General features: G+C 38.9%; 2 protein-coding genes across 2 annotated transcripts; both read right to left on the bottom strand.

The window, feature by feature from the left end:
* Positions 1–1,315: 1,315 nt before the first annotated feature.
* On the bottom strand, positions 1,316–13,499 carry LOC308687490 (NACHT, LRR and PYD domains-containing protein 3-like; the record flags this gene model as incomplete). The annotated part of the gene is made up of 5 exons (XM_081360062.1): positions 11,755–13,499; positions 11,385–11,558; positions 11,123–11,296; positions 1,923–1,969; positions 1,316–1,842 (listed from the first exon to the last, which is right to left on the bottom strand). The coding sequence occupies exons 1-5, from the start codon at positions 13,482–13,484 to the stop codon at positions 1,316–1,318; spliced, it is 2,652 nt and encodes an 883-aa protein (XP_081216188.1). The 5' UTR covers positions 13,485–13,499.
* Positions 13,497–14,597, bottom strand: LOC308688883 (uncharacterized protein; the record flags this gene model as incomplete). The annotated part of the gene is made up of 3 exons (XM_081362320.1): positions 14,434–14,597; positions 13,845–13,967; positions 13,497–13,623 (listed from the first exon to the last, which is right to left on the bottom strand). Coding segments are annotated over exons 1-3 (402 nt in total), but the record flags the coding sequence as incomplete, so codon positions are not given.
* Between the last annotated feature and the right edge of the window lie 1,813 nt (positions 14,598–16,410).

Below are 16,410 nucleotides of genomic sequence, written 5' to 3'. Positions count from 1 at the left end.
TAATTTACTTGGATTCAGGATCACATGTTCTGAAAAGAACAGGGAATAGTCACTTATGTTGATAAACTAAACAGTTTTACAGGAATGAACAAGTCATACTCACAGTAAAGGCAAAAGTACTTCATTTTTTCCAATTCTTGATGTATGCAAATAATTTAAACATTGAATAAAACACATCTGAACACACAAGGAGTTTCATGAAATGTTATTGGATTTATTTTGTTTTGTTACACATTCATGGTTTTCTCAGTCAAGAATCACAGGGACCTGAAATGACTGGATTAATATGCTAAATATTATATTTAAAAAGTAAAGAAGGTCCATTGTGATGCATAAAGTATCGCTCAGACAGGCCATTTCCAAAACAGTTTAATGGGTCAATGCAACGTTAGGGTTAATTCACATGTTATAAGTTAAGTGATCTTGAACCCAATTCTAAATCCACGTGGGAACGTTTTGTTACCATCAGTCTTATATATACGGATGCTATATAAATGCCTCATTCATTCATTCATTCATCACACACAATTCCTGATTGTGTGGCTTCCTATTAAGATGCCTACATTATGTCAGTTGAATTTTGCCTTCAAACAACAAAATAAAGAAATTTGCACTAAAATAATCTCATGAGAGGTAAAAATTAAAAGAAGAAGAAGAAGAAGAAGAAGAAGAAGAAGAAGAAGAAGGGGTGAAAAAGACAATTACAGATGCCAGGAAATGATTCAGTGGACATGTCTTGTGAATCTCATCCATTCATCTCATTCAATGTTTATATATTTCAACAATTTTAAGGTCCTTGCTTTACAATTTTTAGGTTTCAATGGCAATAGGTTTCCACATATGAAAATAAAACATAATTTAGCAACACAAATATTGATAAATATAACATAATTATATATATTTTCTTCTAGCTTATTATGGAGTTTTCCTTCCTTGTAGCCAACTTACGTAATTGTAGTTAACAAAAGTCAAGTTTAATGTATATACCTTCAAAATGAATATAGTTGTTGATAAAAGCTGCCTCACATTATTTTCAGTAGTATATGAAATATTGCAGCACTCGTAAATGGATGCCCAATCCCTGCGAAGCCAGATGAGTCAATGTTACTCACGTGATTGGCCACTTCTGAAGTCAAATAAACATGCACAGACAGATTTCACATTAGTACATTAGTATGTACATGACCTAAAAGCCTTTACACTGAAAGCAACAAAATGTTCAAGACCCCAAGAAACCAGAATTAAAGTGTGTATAATGTTTTATCCAAGAAAGAAGTTTTCTTGTGATGTTTCAGTTGACTCTCACAGCAGAGTGTTAAATTGGACACAGAGACACTGAGTCATAAACCCTAAACCCAGCATAGAGGGGTTCAGTGAATGTGGTGTTGAATGTGTGTAAGTGTGTGAGTGTGTGTGTGTCAGAGACGCTGTAGAAGGACAGAGTGCCGGCCGACACGTCCACATACACTCCTACTCTGTTAGACAAGGGTGATGGGGCAGGTATGGTTTTGTTCACATTATTGTGCCAGACAGTGAATCCATTAACAGTGCAGAAGAGACTCCAGGATTTGTCACTGTATCCAAACCAACTGTCATTCTTTTCTTTCCTGATGATTCCTTCATAGGCCACTGCTATATCTGCCTTATATCCGCTCCATTCAGCCTCCCAGTAACAGCGTCCAGTCAGACTCTCTCCACACAGAACCTGCTCATTGTGCTCAAATCTCTCTGGATGATCAGGGTAAGACTGCTGCTCTTTCACACATGTTGCCTTTCTGTTGTCCTCAAACAGAATGAGATGAGTGTTTGCTGTGTTTGGATCCAGTGTGAGATCACAGGCATCTGAACACAACAAGAGAGATTAAAAGTGAAGGACAATTTTAGACTCTGTGCATGTGAGTGTGAAAGAGAAAAAGACCTACATTTTCTCAGTCCTGGAGTGATTCTGAAATGGCCTCCATGATCCAAACTAGAAAGAGACAAATGTGCAGCACATTTTATTAATGTTTGATCATCAAAGTGTAGAAGCAGCAAAGATGGCAATTTTTTATACAGCACCATTAAACACAAACACAAAAAGCACAGTAGTAAAAAAAATTAAAACAATAAAATAACAGTAGAGAATGCTATGCAAGAGCGCTTCAACATATTCAAATAACATGTATTCAACATGTATTATATGCCTTATTTAACAAAAAGGTTTTTAATTTAGACTTGAAAACAGATAAAGATGGAGCTAGTCTAATAGAAATGGGCAAGTCATTCCAGAGTCTGGGAGCAGCATCCGAGAAAGCCTTCAGCCTTGACTTGGGGATGAACAAGAGTCTCTGGTTGGAAGACTGGAGTGGTCTGGTTGAATGGTGCTCAGTCAGTACATCAGAATGGTAAGATGGAGAATCCCTTCAGGGATTTATAAACGAGAGGTAATATTTTAAAATCCACTTTAAAATAAAAATATTGCACTGGCAACCAGAGTAAGGAGCGTAGATCTGGAGTGAGATGATCCCGTTTCTGAGCATCAGCAGTCTAGCTGCCTCATTTTAAACAAATTTTAATCCGTACAAAGCTGATTGACTAATCCCAACATAAAGTAATTACAGTAATCCAGCCTGGAAGAGATAAAGGCATGAATTACTTTTACACATTTTTTGAAAAGAAAGGAATGTCTTTACTTTTGATAAAAGTTGGAGCTGAAAAAAGCATGATTTCACCACTGAATTTATCTACCTATCTAATTTCATAGATTCATAAAAACACAGCGGCCAGGTTTTTCACCCATGGCTTCACACAAGAAGACAACCTACCAATGTTTAGTTTGGGAGTATTAAAATATCTGAAGGTCCTTTACAATTCTGAAAATTTAGATACAACCAGGCCTTTAAATCAGACACACAGGCCTTATGAATATCCAAACCATCCGAAATGTGCTTTAAAAGGATACTTCACCTCTAGAAAGATGAATGTGTATTTAAAATGGGTCATTTATGTAGAAGAAATGTGAAATTATTTTTGAATTTGGAGCTTTCTAGACTGAGAAAAGCCAGAAAATGTATTTTTGGCTTACGTGGATGAAAGACAACAAATCCCAGAATGCACTTGCTTCGCTGCCCTAGGAGGCCACTGCCAAGCCACGCCTACCGGTAAAGGCCCTTTCACACCGGATGCGTAACGAAAAAGCGAAACGTAAAAGCGAATAGTTCGCGTGTGAATAGTTTGCGTCAAAACATCAGCCATGACGCGAACTTGCGACGTCTGTGACGTTCAGAGAGCTTCAACATTCCAAAACTTTCACGCCGACAGTTGAGAAAACATGGACACTTCATCATCATCATCATCCAGTGAAGATGAGCTTTTCATTTTCTTTAAAAGACAGAAAAGAAGGTTTCGGGTGCACCCAATCTTAAAGAACAGAGAGTCTGAAGGGGAGTATGCTAATGTAAACAGTTTTTTGCGTCTTCAACTAAACACAGTGCGTTTTGTAATGTCACTACACATTACATGTAACACACGAAGTAAGTTAAAATCATTCGACTAGAAACTGTAGATATCACACAAAGAATGTATAGTATACTAAAAGCAGCCCTAAATAGTCTCACTACATTTTGTCACATGTTCAAAGTGTTCAAACACGGTCTCTGTCTCTATCTTTGACGATAATAGTGTTAGCTTTCTATCCCAAATGTAGTTTAGCCTGCTAGCCTACACAGCACAGGACTATACAACGACTAAAACTATCACACAAAATACTCACAGTCGAGATAACCGAGTTGGTTGGCAATGCTGCGCCACACATTGTCTTTCAAATCGTTGTCCTTGTAGTGTGTGATTGACTGAAGCATTTTCTGTCGGCGCAAAAATCGACATCGAAGCAAAAAAAATTAAAGTCGTTTTTTCGCCGCAGCACATTCGCGTTCGGTGTGGAAGCGCTCATTACACAAACAGCTGATCAAAAAATAAAACCATCACGCAAATTATTCATGCGTCAAAATCGCGTCCAGTGTGAAAGGGCCTTAAGAGAGCGCTAGGCTACTTGTGAGTCTCCGTGACGAGTCTGCCCGGGATTTCGAGATCACCCAAAATGTCCGGGATTCGGCTTTTGCAGTCACCATTCATTATGTTTACTGTGGCGAGCAGGACGAGGCTGAGGGCCGCGGGAGAACGACGCGAGGCCGGTGGCGTGATTACTGATGACCGACACCTGTGAGTCGCACCGGTCTCGGATCTCTCACAGAGGAGCGGGAATTTTCTTAGCAATGTTAAAACGCACATCAACCGATCACTTGTTTAGCATTCATGTAAACACTACATTCAGATTCACCAATCGGAATGAATTCAGTTAGATTGAAACAAAATTTGTGCATGTAAACAATGAATGGCGACTGCAGAAAGCAAAAGCCAAATCCCGGCCATTTTGGACGATCTCGACGGCCGGATATGTCCGGGAAAAAGAGCATGGTAACCCTTACTACTCAGCTTTCTCCTACTACTCAGCTTTCTCCTACTACTCAGCTCTCTCCACAGAACAAGAGCCTGCTAGCTTAGCTTCCAAAGAAAGATGGCTGACACTGTGTGTACATTCTGTGAGTGAGATCCTACCTCCTATGGGCGGGTTGAAAACATGCGGGACAGCCCCTATTTTGCCTGACTGGGGGATGCTATTTGCTTAAGCTTTTTGAACGTAGAAGTGTGATAAAAGCGTGATAGGCTATCAGTTTTATGTGGATAAAGGCATATTTCCAAAGTAATCGATTGCCGAGTTCACGCGCGTGATCATAGGTACTAAACCTATGCGCGTGAACTCGGCAATCGACTACTTTGGACTTCACCCGAAAACAGGATGTAAACACAGGTGTTTGCGCTGGCTTAAATAACATCATTTTTATACATTTCTTTCACATCTACTGCAGTCAGATTCACTCGTGTTCACTCTGAAGGAATCACTCACATTTTCTGTGCACTTGTAATGACACATCAAGGATGTTAAGAGGCTAAAAGCAGGTTTAGTACTTGCCCCATTGAAGTCAACAGGGTGCAAATTTTAAAAATAGAATAACTCGGTGTAGGCAACACCGATTTTTGTCGTTGTTCTCTGTATTGACAGGACTCCAAATGTACAAAAAAATGAGCTCAATTTTAAAATTGACCGGAGTTCTCCTTTAATGCTAAATCCTGAAGTATCCCTTTAAGGGCAGAAAAAAATTGGGTGTCATCAGCTGGAATTCTTTATTTTAAGTTTTGAAGAAGCACCCATGAGAAAATTTTTATTCCTCTGAAATATGATTCTTCATATTGATCATATTCCTATCAAATATGAAATGTTTAGTTTAGTTTAGCTACTTACATCTTGTCTCGCACTTTATGATCGTTAATGGATTAGTTCACTTTAAAAAAAACTTTTGCTGATAATTTACTCCAAGATGTCCATGTCTTCAGTGGGCAAAAAAATGGCGGTGGGTGAGACAGGTGTGCTTGTAGCTCTTCTGTTGTATGCTTTATTATTAAGCCTTTGTGGAAATCCAACTGATAGCATTGGAGTTAATCTGAACAGGAAAAATATTTCCTCCCAATGCCAAGGAGTTGAAATCCATATCAGTATAAGTTTAAAAACAACGGGCACAGGCTACAAACATTTCGGCTTTGGAAGGGGTGTAATTCATAATTGCGTTTGGGCAAAGTCTCCGCGCACTGGGCAAAAGCGTAAAACCTGTGCCGTGAGCAGACGCCAAAATAACAACGGTTTGATTATCTCGCTCTATTTATTGCTATCTGGCGATATACACCAATGCCCTGGTCCAGAGACTGCATGTAGAGGAAATCTGCCAACAAAGGCACAAACAGAGGAAGCGATCAGTCACCTGCAACTTGCTCCTGTCGAGAGCGTGGACCTGGTGAACGGGCTGTCTTTAGGTCTACTGGATGTTGTGTCATCCAATGTGGTTAGCGATGCGGCTAGCGGACACTGGCAGCGAGAGATGCCTGGTGCGAACGCGGCGGTGGACTCGGGAGCCGGCGGATGCCGGGTGCCGAGGCGGTCGAGTGTGCGGCTGCAGTGTGCTGCTGGGGCTGCAATGCCAAACGCTAGTAGACACCAGGCGCTGGAGGGGACGAGGACGGGACGGCTGCGGTCGGCGGAGTCTCTGGCAACTGGAGGACATGCAACACTGACGGGACTGCTATCCGGGGGAGGTGAGGAGGTGGATACGCACTTTGTTTGTCTGGAGACACCTGTGGTGTCGGCTACAAGATCGAGGCCGAAGGCCACTACCGTGAGAAGTAAAAACTTGGTCTTCACTGAGGAACAAATATCCGTTTTTGCATCGAAGGGTTTGCATTGTTTTCATTTAAACATTCGCAGCTTACTGCCAAAGATCACAGAGGTACGTGAGCTGGCCAGGAAAATCAAGGCAAGTGTTTTATGTTTTTCAGAAACATGGTTAGATTCTTATATTACTGACTCTGAAGTTGAAATTGAAAACTTTGTTATCGTTCGCAAAGATCGGAATAGACAGGGGGGTGGGGTTTGCATATTTGTGAGGTCTGATATTGATTTCAATCTAAGACAGGACCTGGACAATGTTAACCTTGAAGCTGTGTGGATTGATATTTTGCTTCCAAAAAGCAAACCAATTTTGTGTGGTGTTGTCTATAGACCTCCAAATCAAAATGACTTCATCCAAACCTTGGAATGCATTAGTGCAGGCTGTCATGATTTTTTAAACCAGGAAGTCATTTTAATGGCAGATAATAATATTGATGTTTTGAATACAGAAGGGCCACTATACAATGGCTTTTGTGACTTTCTGAAAATGCATGGTTTAACCCAATTAATTAGTGTTCCAACCAGAATAACTGAGCATAGCCAAACTGCCATTGACCACATTATTGTATCTGACACAAGCAAAATTCTACAAAGTGGTGTCATTGTGTATGGAATTAGTGACCATTTTTTAACCTACTGTATCAGGAAAGTTAAGAGGGCTCAGATTAAATGTCACAAATCTGTGAAAAGCAGAAGTTTAAAAGGGTATAATGTTAAAAATTTTCAGGGCATACTTAATAATATCAACTGGATGGAAATTACCAACATATGTGATGTTGATACAGCATGGGATTGCTTTCAATCTATTTTCTTGGAAATACTTGACAAGATAGCCCCATTAAAAGAGACCAGGATTAAACAAAGATCACAGCCTTGGATAAATAATGATATCTTGGACACCATTTACTTGAGGGATAAAATTTTAAGTGAGTTTAAAAGAACCAAGCTGCCTGTTCTTTTTAAAGAATATAAAGTAATCAGAAATAAGGTTCAGCGAATGGTGGATGAGGCGAAAAAGGATTTTTTTATGTCTAAAATTGAGGAGCATAAAAAGGATCCCAAGAAATTGTGGGAAACTCTTAGGCCTTTGGGGACGAAAGAGAACCCTAAGCAAAATCAAGGTAAAATAGGCCTAGATATTAATGGGTCCATATTGTATGATAGAAAAGTGGTGGCAGATACTTTTAATAGTTTCTTCACAACAATTGCAAGAAATCTGGTGCAGAAGCTTTCATCTGCATCAGGTGTTTTTAGTGATCCACAGAGGGTGCATAAGTTTTATGAAGAAAAGGTTTTTAAGCAAGTAACAGAGGAGCTGGTACTAAAAAAACTTAAAGGCCTAAATCCTTCCAAGGCTACCGGTTTTGATAACATCTCTGCCAGGTTTCTTAAGGATGCTGCTGAAATAATCACTCCTGTCATAACTTATCTTATTAATTTATCTATTGAAAAAAACATTTCCCCAGTAAATTTAAGGTGGCAAGAGTGATACCTCTATTTAAAAAAGGGCCCAAATCTGATCCTGGAAATTTTCGCCCTGTATCTACCTTGTGTTCAATATCAAAAATTGTGGAAAGGATTATTTATGAGCAAATAGACAGTTATTTAGCAGAACATAACCTTTTATTTGACTTCCAATCAGGTTTTAGAAAAGCCCATTCCACTAATACCTGTCTGCTTTATCTTACAGACTTTATTTATAAAAGAGGTAGAGAAGGGGAATTATTGTGGCATGGTGTTAATAGACCTTCAAAAGGCCTTCGATACGGTTCAGTATGATGTCCTTTTGAACAAACTAAAAGCCTTAGGATTTTCTCCAGCATCTCTTCAGTGTGTGAGGTCATACCTGGTGGACAGAGAACAGGTGGTAGATGTGGAAGGGACCTTGTCCTCACCACTTAAATTAACTTGTGGAGTTCCCCAGGGGAGTATTTTGGGTCCTCTCTTTTTTTTATTATATGTTAATGATATGTCGTCAGCTATAGACTGTAATTTGTTTTTATTTGCAGATGACTCAGCTATTCTAGTCTCTCATAAGGACAAATCAGAGGTGGAAAGGCTGCTTAGTTCAGAACTCCTTAACCTCAGTGTTTGGCTAACAGACAACAAGCTGTCTCTCCACCTTGGCAAAACAGAGTCAATTCTTTTTGGGTCCAGAGATAAACTGAAAAAGGCTATGGGGTTTAGGGTAGCCGTTGGTAATGTTGAAATTACAGCCAAGGAAGCAGTTACTTACTTGGGCTGTATACTAGATAACAAATTATCAGGTGAGCTTATGGCCCGAAAAATTATTTCAAAGGTAAGCCAAAGGACTAAGTTCCTAGCAAGAATATCCAGCCTCTTAGATAGTAAAACCTTAAAAATCCTAGCTGATGCGCTTGTTCAATGTCATCTGGACTATGCCTGTACATCTTGGTACACAGGCATTACTAAAGGTCTTAAAGACAAGCTACAGATCTGTCAAAATAAACTAATCAGAGTGATTCTTAAATTAAATCCTAGAACTCATCTTCTTTCTCACCATTTTTCCAGTCTTGGGTGGCTTAGAGTGGAGGAGAGGGTTTCTCAACTTAAACTGTGTTTAGTTTATAAAATAAGAAATAATCTGGCACCCAAGTATTTATGTGATTACTTTTCAAAAATTAGTGATACGCACAATTACTGTACCAGGGGGAGTTCCACAGATTATAGGCCCTGCCGCTTTAGGAGCTGTGTGGGAAAGTATTCTTTCCTATACTCTGCAGCTGTCTTGTGGAATAGTTTACCTTTAAATCTCAAACTGTTGAGCTCTTCATATTATAATTTTAAATCTTCAGTAAAAAAAATGGTTATTAAACTTATAAAGAAAAAAGAAAGGAAAAAGAAATAGAAATCCTTGAAGTAGTAGGAATACTGTTTTGTCTGTTTGTGTGTCTGTTTGTCTATTTGGGAATTTAGTCATAGTTTTTTTGTTTTATTGTGTTTTTATTAGCTTTATTTTATTTGTATTTTTTATGCTTCCTTTCTTTATTGTCTTCAATGTTGTTAGTCCATGTACTGTTATACATTTTCCATCATAAGGACCACAATGGAAACAAGCCTTTGGGCTTTTTTGTGTTTTTATCCTTTTGAACACTTCGTGTTGATTGTTGTTGTTCAATAAAAGTTTTCATTCATTCATTCATTCATTTCTTTCTTCAGTCGAAAAGAAATTAAGGTTTTTGATGAAAACATTTCTCCATATAATGGACTTCAATGGGCCCCAAACGGTTCAAGGTCCAAATGACAGCTTCAGTGCAGCTTCAAAGGGCTTTAAACGATACCAGACGATGAATAAGGGTCTTATCTAGCGAAACGATCGGTCATTTAAAAAATAAATAAAAAAGTTTAAGTTTTATAAGCACAAATGCTCGCCTTGCTCTGTTCTGTGATGCGCGTTCGTGACGTCATGTAATACGCAATTACGTTGAAAAGGTGACCGCTTGATGTAGGCGGAAGAACCGAGTCAGTGTTTACAAGTTGAACATGCAAACAAAGTCAAACGCAGTTTACAAAAAAGAAAAAAACGTCAATGCATCTAATATAGTAAAAAAAACATACATACCTCTGTTTGCTGTAAAAACATATTGGGCACAGCCAACGCTTTCAGAAAACGGCGATCTCCTTGCTGGGAGGGTTTGAAATCATCGTCGAAAAAATTAGCACTGCACACTCTCTTACATTAGAGCATGTTCGGGTGTGTTGATATCCAAGTGCAGCGCGAGCAACCACAGTTTTCAATCGCTCAGGATTGTGTATAGGAAATCTATGAAAATTTTCTTTTAGGCTTTTTAATATTAAAACACCCAGGATACGCACACAAAATGGGCATTTTAAACGATAAACTGACACAAAGACATTTGAATATGTGTATATGGTCCTCCTTCCGCACATTTGTAAACACTGACTCGGTACTTCTGCCTACGTCAAGCGTGACCTTTTCAACATAATTGCGTATTACATGTAGTCACGAACGCGTATCACAGAACAGAGCAAGGCGAGCATTTGTGCTTATAAAACTTAAACTTTTTTATTTATTTTTTAATGACCGATCGTTTCGCTAGATAAGACACTTATTCATCGTCTGGTATCGTTTAAAGCCCTTTGAAGCCGCACTGAAACTGTCATTTGGACCTTGAACCGGTTGGGGCCCATTGAAGTCCATTATATGGAGAAAAATCCTGGAATGTTTTCATCAAAAACCTTGATTTCTTTTCAACTGAAGAAAGAAAGACATGGACATCTTGGATGACATGGTGGTGAGTAAATTATCAGCAAAAGTTTTTTTAAAAGTGAACTAATCTTTTAACTGAAGGGGCCGTCCAATCACGCTGAAATTCACGCTCAACAGCTTTAGTGCACATAAAGCCTGTCTACTTTGATTTGATTTGTCATCTCAAATATTTTGACACTGACGAGCAGTGACAAGTCAATGAGGCAGCTCAGATGAGATGATCTTAGTGCTGTGCAATACCTTAGTGTTAATACTATATTAGGCAATTACATCGGTGACTTCATAGCTGGCTACGACCATGCTCCTGCTATTTTTCACCCCATACTCTCTATCCAGCTGGATGTCGTTGGCCTCACAGATTTTGCTATGAGTGCATAACGTCAGTTGTTGGTAGTTACATGCCGCGTGCCAGTTGACACATTCATGGGAGAAGAATCACAGAAGTGGTGCAAGATTAGAGCTTCGGTTTGGTTTAGATCGCTTTTATTTGGTGGGATTCAAATTATTGGCCACCGGTATTTATAAAAAATAAATAAAAATGCCCCACATACTTGAGTATCTGCAGTGAGCAGTTTGGATCATTCATTTTGTCATTGAGCAGCTGGACTCCTGATTCTCCCGGGTGATTGTAGCTCAGATCCAGCTCTCTCAGGTGTGAGGGGTTTGAACTCAGAGCTGAAGACACATAACCACAGCCTTCTTCTGTCACCATACAGCCTGACAACCTAAACACACACACACACACACACACACAAAAAACATTATTTAACGTGTGGAATACAAAATATTAAATAATCATGAATCAACTCAAACCTCAGTATCTCCAGCGGACAGTTTGGACTCTTTAGTCCATCAGAGAGCAGCTTCACTCTTAAATCCTGCAGGTCATTGTTACTCAGATCCAGCTCTCTCAGGACAGAGTTTGAGGATGTTAGAGCAGATAACACATATCCACAATCCTGGGCAGTGAGATTACAGCCAGCAAGACTGAAAAAGAGCAGAACAGATGGAAATAAATTGTTTTCACTTCATTCCATAAATGCCATTTAAAAAAAAAGTGCTTCATTCTCATAAAATAAGTCAGAAAATAAGAAAAAACAATCAGCAAAATAAAATCAGGATAAATTACTGTGAACAACAACAAAAAAGTTCATTTAGAAAGAAGACTTGATGAAACACTCACAGAGCTTTCCTGCAGTTGATCACAGCTGGTATCAGTCTTCTTCTACCCTGATCTGATGTGTTGTATGTCTTGAGGTCCAGCTCATCCAGCACCTCCTCTGACATCTGAAGCATGTATGCGATTGTTGAGCAGTGAGCAGGAGAGAGTTTCTTCTCTGAGAGTTTGTCTGATTTCACAAACTCCTGAATCTCACTGGACAGAGTCTGATCTTCGACTTCCAGCAGACAGAGGAACAGATTGATGGATCTTTCAGCGGAGAGTCCATGTCCATCTTTGATCTTCTCTTTAATGTACTGTGTGGTTCTCCTGATGCTCTCTGAGCTGCTCTCTGTGTGTGTCAGTAGATCCTGTAAGAGTCTCTGATTGGACTCCAGTGAGACGCCCAGCAGGAACCGCAGGAACAGATCCAGGTGTCCATTCTTACTCTCAAGAGCTTTATCTACTGCTCTTTTCTGTAAATTATGCAGTGAATCTAAACATGCATCAACAGTGTTGTTTATGTTGTAATAAAACACATAGAAAGCAGCGAGAAACTCCTGAATGCTCAGGTGAATGAAGCTGTAGACTTTCCTCTGATGAATCACAGATTCCTCCTTAAAGATCTCAGTGCAAATCCCATAATGCACTGATGCGTCAGTGACGTCTATGCCGCTCTCAATCAGGTCCTCCTCATAGAACATCACATTGCCCTTCTTCAGCTGATGGAAAGCCACTTCAGCAAGTTTCACAATCACTTCTCTGTTGGACTGCAGGAGTTCCTCTGGATCTCTCTCTTCATATTTCTGATTCCTCATGTTGATCTGAATCAGCAGGAAGTGGATGTACATTTCAGTCAGAGTTTGAGGGATTTCTGCACTCAGATCTTCTTCCAGAAGCTTTTGAAGCACAGTGGATGAGATCCAGCAGAAGACGGGTATGTGGCACATGATGTGGAGGCTTCTTGCTCTTCTGATGTGTGAGATGATTCTTCTGGCTTGATGCTCGTCACCGATTCGTTTCCTGAAATATTCCTCCTTCTGAGGCTCATTGAATCCCTGAATCTCTGTCAGACGGTTGATGTATTTGGAGGGGATCTGATTGGCTGCTGCTGGTCTGGAGGTGATCCAGATGAGAGCAGAGGGAAGCAGCTCTCCTTTAATGAGGTTTGACATCAACACACCCACTGATGAAGTCTCAGTCACATCAGAAACTTTCTGATCATCTGAAAACATCAGTTTGATTCTGCTTTCATCCAGACCATCAAAGATGAACACGACTTTACACTCCTCATAAATCTTTGAGTCCAGACTGTGAAGTTCAGGATGAAAGTCCAGCAAAAGTCTGTGAAGACTGTACTGATGATCTCGGATCAAGTTCAGCTCTCGAAATGGAAGCACAAACATGAAATCTACATCCTGATTGGCTTTTCCCTCGGCCCAGTCCAGAATGAACTTCTGCACAGAGACAGTTTTCCCGATTCCAGCGATGCCTTTAGTAAGAACAGTCTTGATTTGGTCTTTCTCCTCATATCCTAGTACAGGTGAGGCTTTAAATATGTCATTGCAGTAGATTGGAGTGTCTTGTGAGTGTTGTGTTCTGGCTGTTTTCTCCATCTGTAAAACCTCATGTTCTTCATTCACTCCTTCTCTCTCTCCCTCTATGATGTAGAGCTGTGTGTAGATCCTGTTCAGGAGCGTTTCATTCTCTTGGAGTTTGATTCCTTCAAATAATCTCTCATACTTGTTCTTCATGCTGGTTTTGTGCTGGTCTTTGACTCTCTGTAGGTCTCCAGTCTCCAGTGTGTGTCTCTGTAGGACTGCTTCAGATTTGTCCTGATAATGGGATGTAGAGAATGGCACAGATCTGATCAGCTCTTGTATCTCCGCCCTGCTGTAATTAAAAAATAAAAAGCAGCAATTGCAGTCATTAGAATGACCATTAAATAACATCAGAAATATATTTGTTACTATATATGATTTTAGACCCCTCTTATTTTATTTCATGGTATTTCTTTCTTTTTCTTATTTCTTTTTTTACTGAGTTTTTTCATTTAAATTATTATTCATTTTAGATGGACTACAATAAATCAACAAGTAAAGGTTTATACTAACGGAGGGTCAGAGGTCACTGGTCCATCACTGAAATGTATGGGTGGTGTCATGGATCTGTTACTCTTCAGAGACACAGCGCTGGGTTCTGGAGACTCTGATCTCTGTCTCTTCCTCCTGCTGATGCTGACAAATGACAAACAAACAAAATTGAACTTTGGAGCACTAGCTATGCCGTATAACTAGAATGATCAATATACTTACACTTATTTATTAATTTAGCAGATACTTTTCATCAAAAGCCATTTATAATTAAGCAATACAAACAGTTCATCTAATAGAGATTTTTTTTTTAAATGCACAGACATTACTAAAAAGAGAGAGCTGATGGTTTAACAAAATTTAGTCAAGTACTCAAAGATAATTTTTTTAGACGTGTCTTGAAAAGTCTAAGGGACTAATCTGTTTGGAAAAGTTGAGAATATCGTTCCTCCTCCAGTGAGGAATAGTGACAGTGAAAATTCAGGAAAGTGATTGTGTGCTTCTGTGTGAAGGTTCAGTATCAGCACTCACCCACTGCAGGCTTCTGGAATACACTGTAAATCACTTTGAATAAAAGCATATGTTAATGCTGAAATGGCCAGTGTCTCACCTGGGGTCAGAGGTCACTGTTGCATCACTGGATCCAGAAGGAAGATTCCTCATGGATTGATCGCACTTCACAGACTCACAGCTTGATCCAGGAGAGGGAGAACTCATTTCAGAGGCAGTGTCCTCATCTTGTCTTTTAGTATGGAAACTCATTTTAGTTTTCTCCTGCTCTCATTTCTCAAAACAGATTTCAGACCTTTTGTGAAGAAACACAGTTATTTTAAAAATAGTTTTCTGTAGTTCAATGATACAATAGCCACTTTGGACCAATCTACATTGTTAAAAACGCTATATAAACGAAGATGACTTGACAATACAGCTACATCAAAGTACATCTAATTATTTTTAGAACGTTGACCTTCCCCATATTATAATGAACACATACACATATATCTCATTGTAATCTCAAAAATAAGGTAATTTGCCGTCTTTAGTGTGTGTGTGTGTGTGTGTGTGTGTGTGTGTGTGTGTGTGTGTGTGTGTGTGTGTGTGTAATAGTAACTGTACAGTATGAAATTTAATCATTTACATTTATTTTAAGAACATAATTTACAGCAGTCTTTAGTGTGCGTGTGTGTGTGCGTGCGTGTGTAATAGTAACTGTACAGTCTGAAATTTAATAATTTACATTTATTTTAAGAACATAATTTACAGCAGTCTTTAGTGTGTGTGTGTGTGTGTGTGTGTGTGTGTGTGTGTGTGTGTAATAGTAACTGTACAGTTTGAAATTTAATAATTTACATTTATTTTAAGAACATAATTTACATCAGTCTTTACTACTTTTAGCAGTCTAGTGATCTGGCAAAAGCAGTGCTGAATACTGCATCCAGAATGTGTCGAATTTACCAGTTTACCATTGTTGATTCTGTTGTTGCACAGAATATATATAGGCATAAGTGCATCATGACAAGCATGTCACATTTACTCGTATTTGTGAAACAGAAACAACATTCACTGGTTCATTACATGTGAACATATATGTAAAACAGTAATAATAATATTAATGTCACTTCTAATTTGATCATTCACATGATATCTGATATCAGAAGTATTTTATACGTCGTCAACGTTTCCGCCATTAAAGATTCTAATGTCAAAATATAATGATTTGTGTTTTAAATCCCATGTAAAGAGGTAAATAAACCTAAATGGCGGAAATTTGTTATATCACTGCATGGTAACATGAAGTACTTTCTGAACTCACCACACAAAATGCGACCGTTTAAATATCCACACAGTGAACAGGTTTAAAGCCTCGGAATGGCGTCTCTTCTCTTCCGTCTCTTTTACTTTCGTTTCTACCGTGTGTTTCTACCTGGTGAAGGTGTGTCTTGTTTACTTATAACTCCACTAACTAAAACTCCACTGTTATAAAAAAAAAAACTCACTCCCTCTAGTGGCGCAAAGAGTCATTGCAGATTCAACAGAACTGTAATCTGATACCTGTGTGTGTGTGTGTGTGTGTGTGTGTGTGTGTGTGTGTGTGTGTGTGTGTGTGTGTGTGTGTGTGTGTGTGTGTGTGTGTGTGTGTGCGTGTGTGTGTGTGTGTGTGTGTGTGTGTGTGTGTGTGTGTTTGGGAATTGGTGACTTGAATAAAACCTTTATTTTGATGCTAGCACAATAAGCATTTTTAGGTTTCCTGATCAAATGTTTTGACAAAACCAATTAAAAACAGGAAAAATGGAAATGAAAATATAATCATTAATGTCAAGGCAGCAACAAAACAAATTCTAAGAATTCCACTCACAGATTATTAAACCAATATTATTAGTGAGCCAGTTTTTCTCGATTGCTTAGACACATTTGTCCGCTCTGACGTCACATTTCTGAAATAGTTAACACACAGGCTAAAACTGAAGCTCACTGATCAAAATAACTCATTTTGTTTGCAAAATTGTCTAACACTTATGAAACATTACAGTTTGTCTGAATTGCTAAAACACAAACTTCTCTGAACCAAATTCTCAATATTCTAAAC

Source organism: Scardinius erythrophthalmus, assembly GCF_964197995.2.
Source record: "Scardinius erythrophthalmus genome assembly, chromosome: 3".
Taxonomy (NCBI): Eukaryota; Metazoa; Chordata; class Actinopteri; order Cypriniformes; family Leuciscidae; genus Scardinius; species Scardinius erythrophthalmus.
The sequence above is the reverse complement of the archived record's forward strand: the minus strand, read 5'-3'. Positions and strand labels throughout refer to the sequence as shown.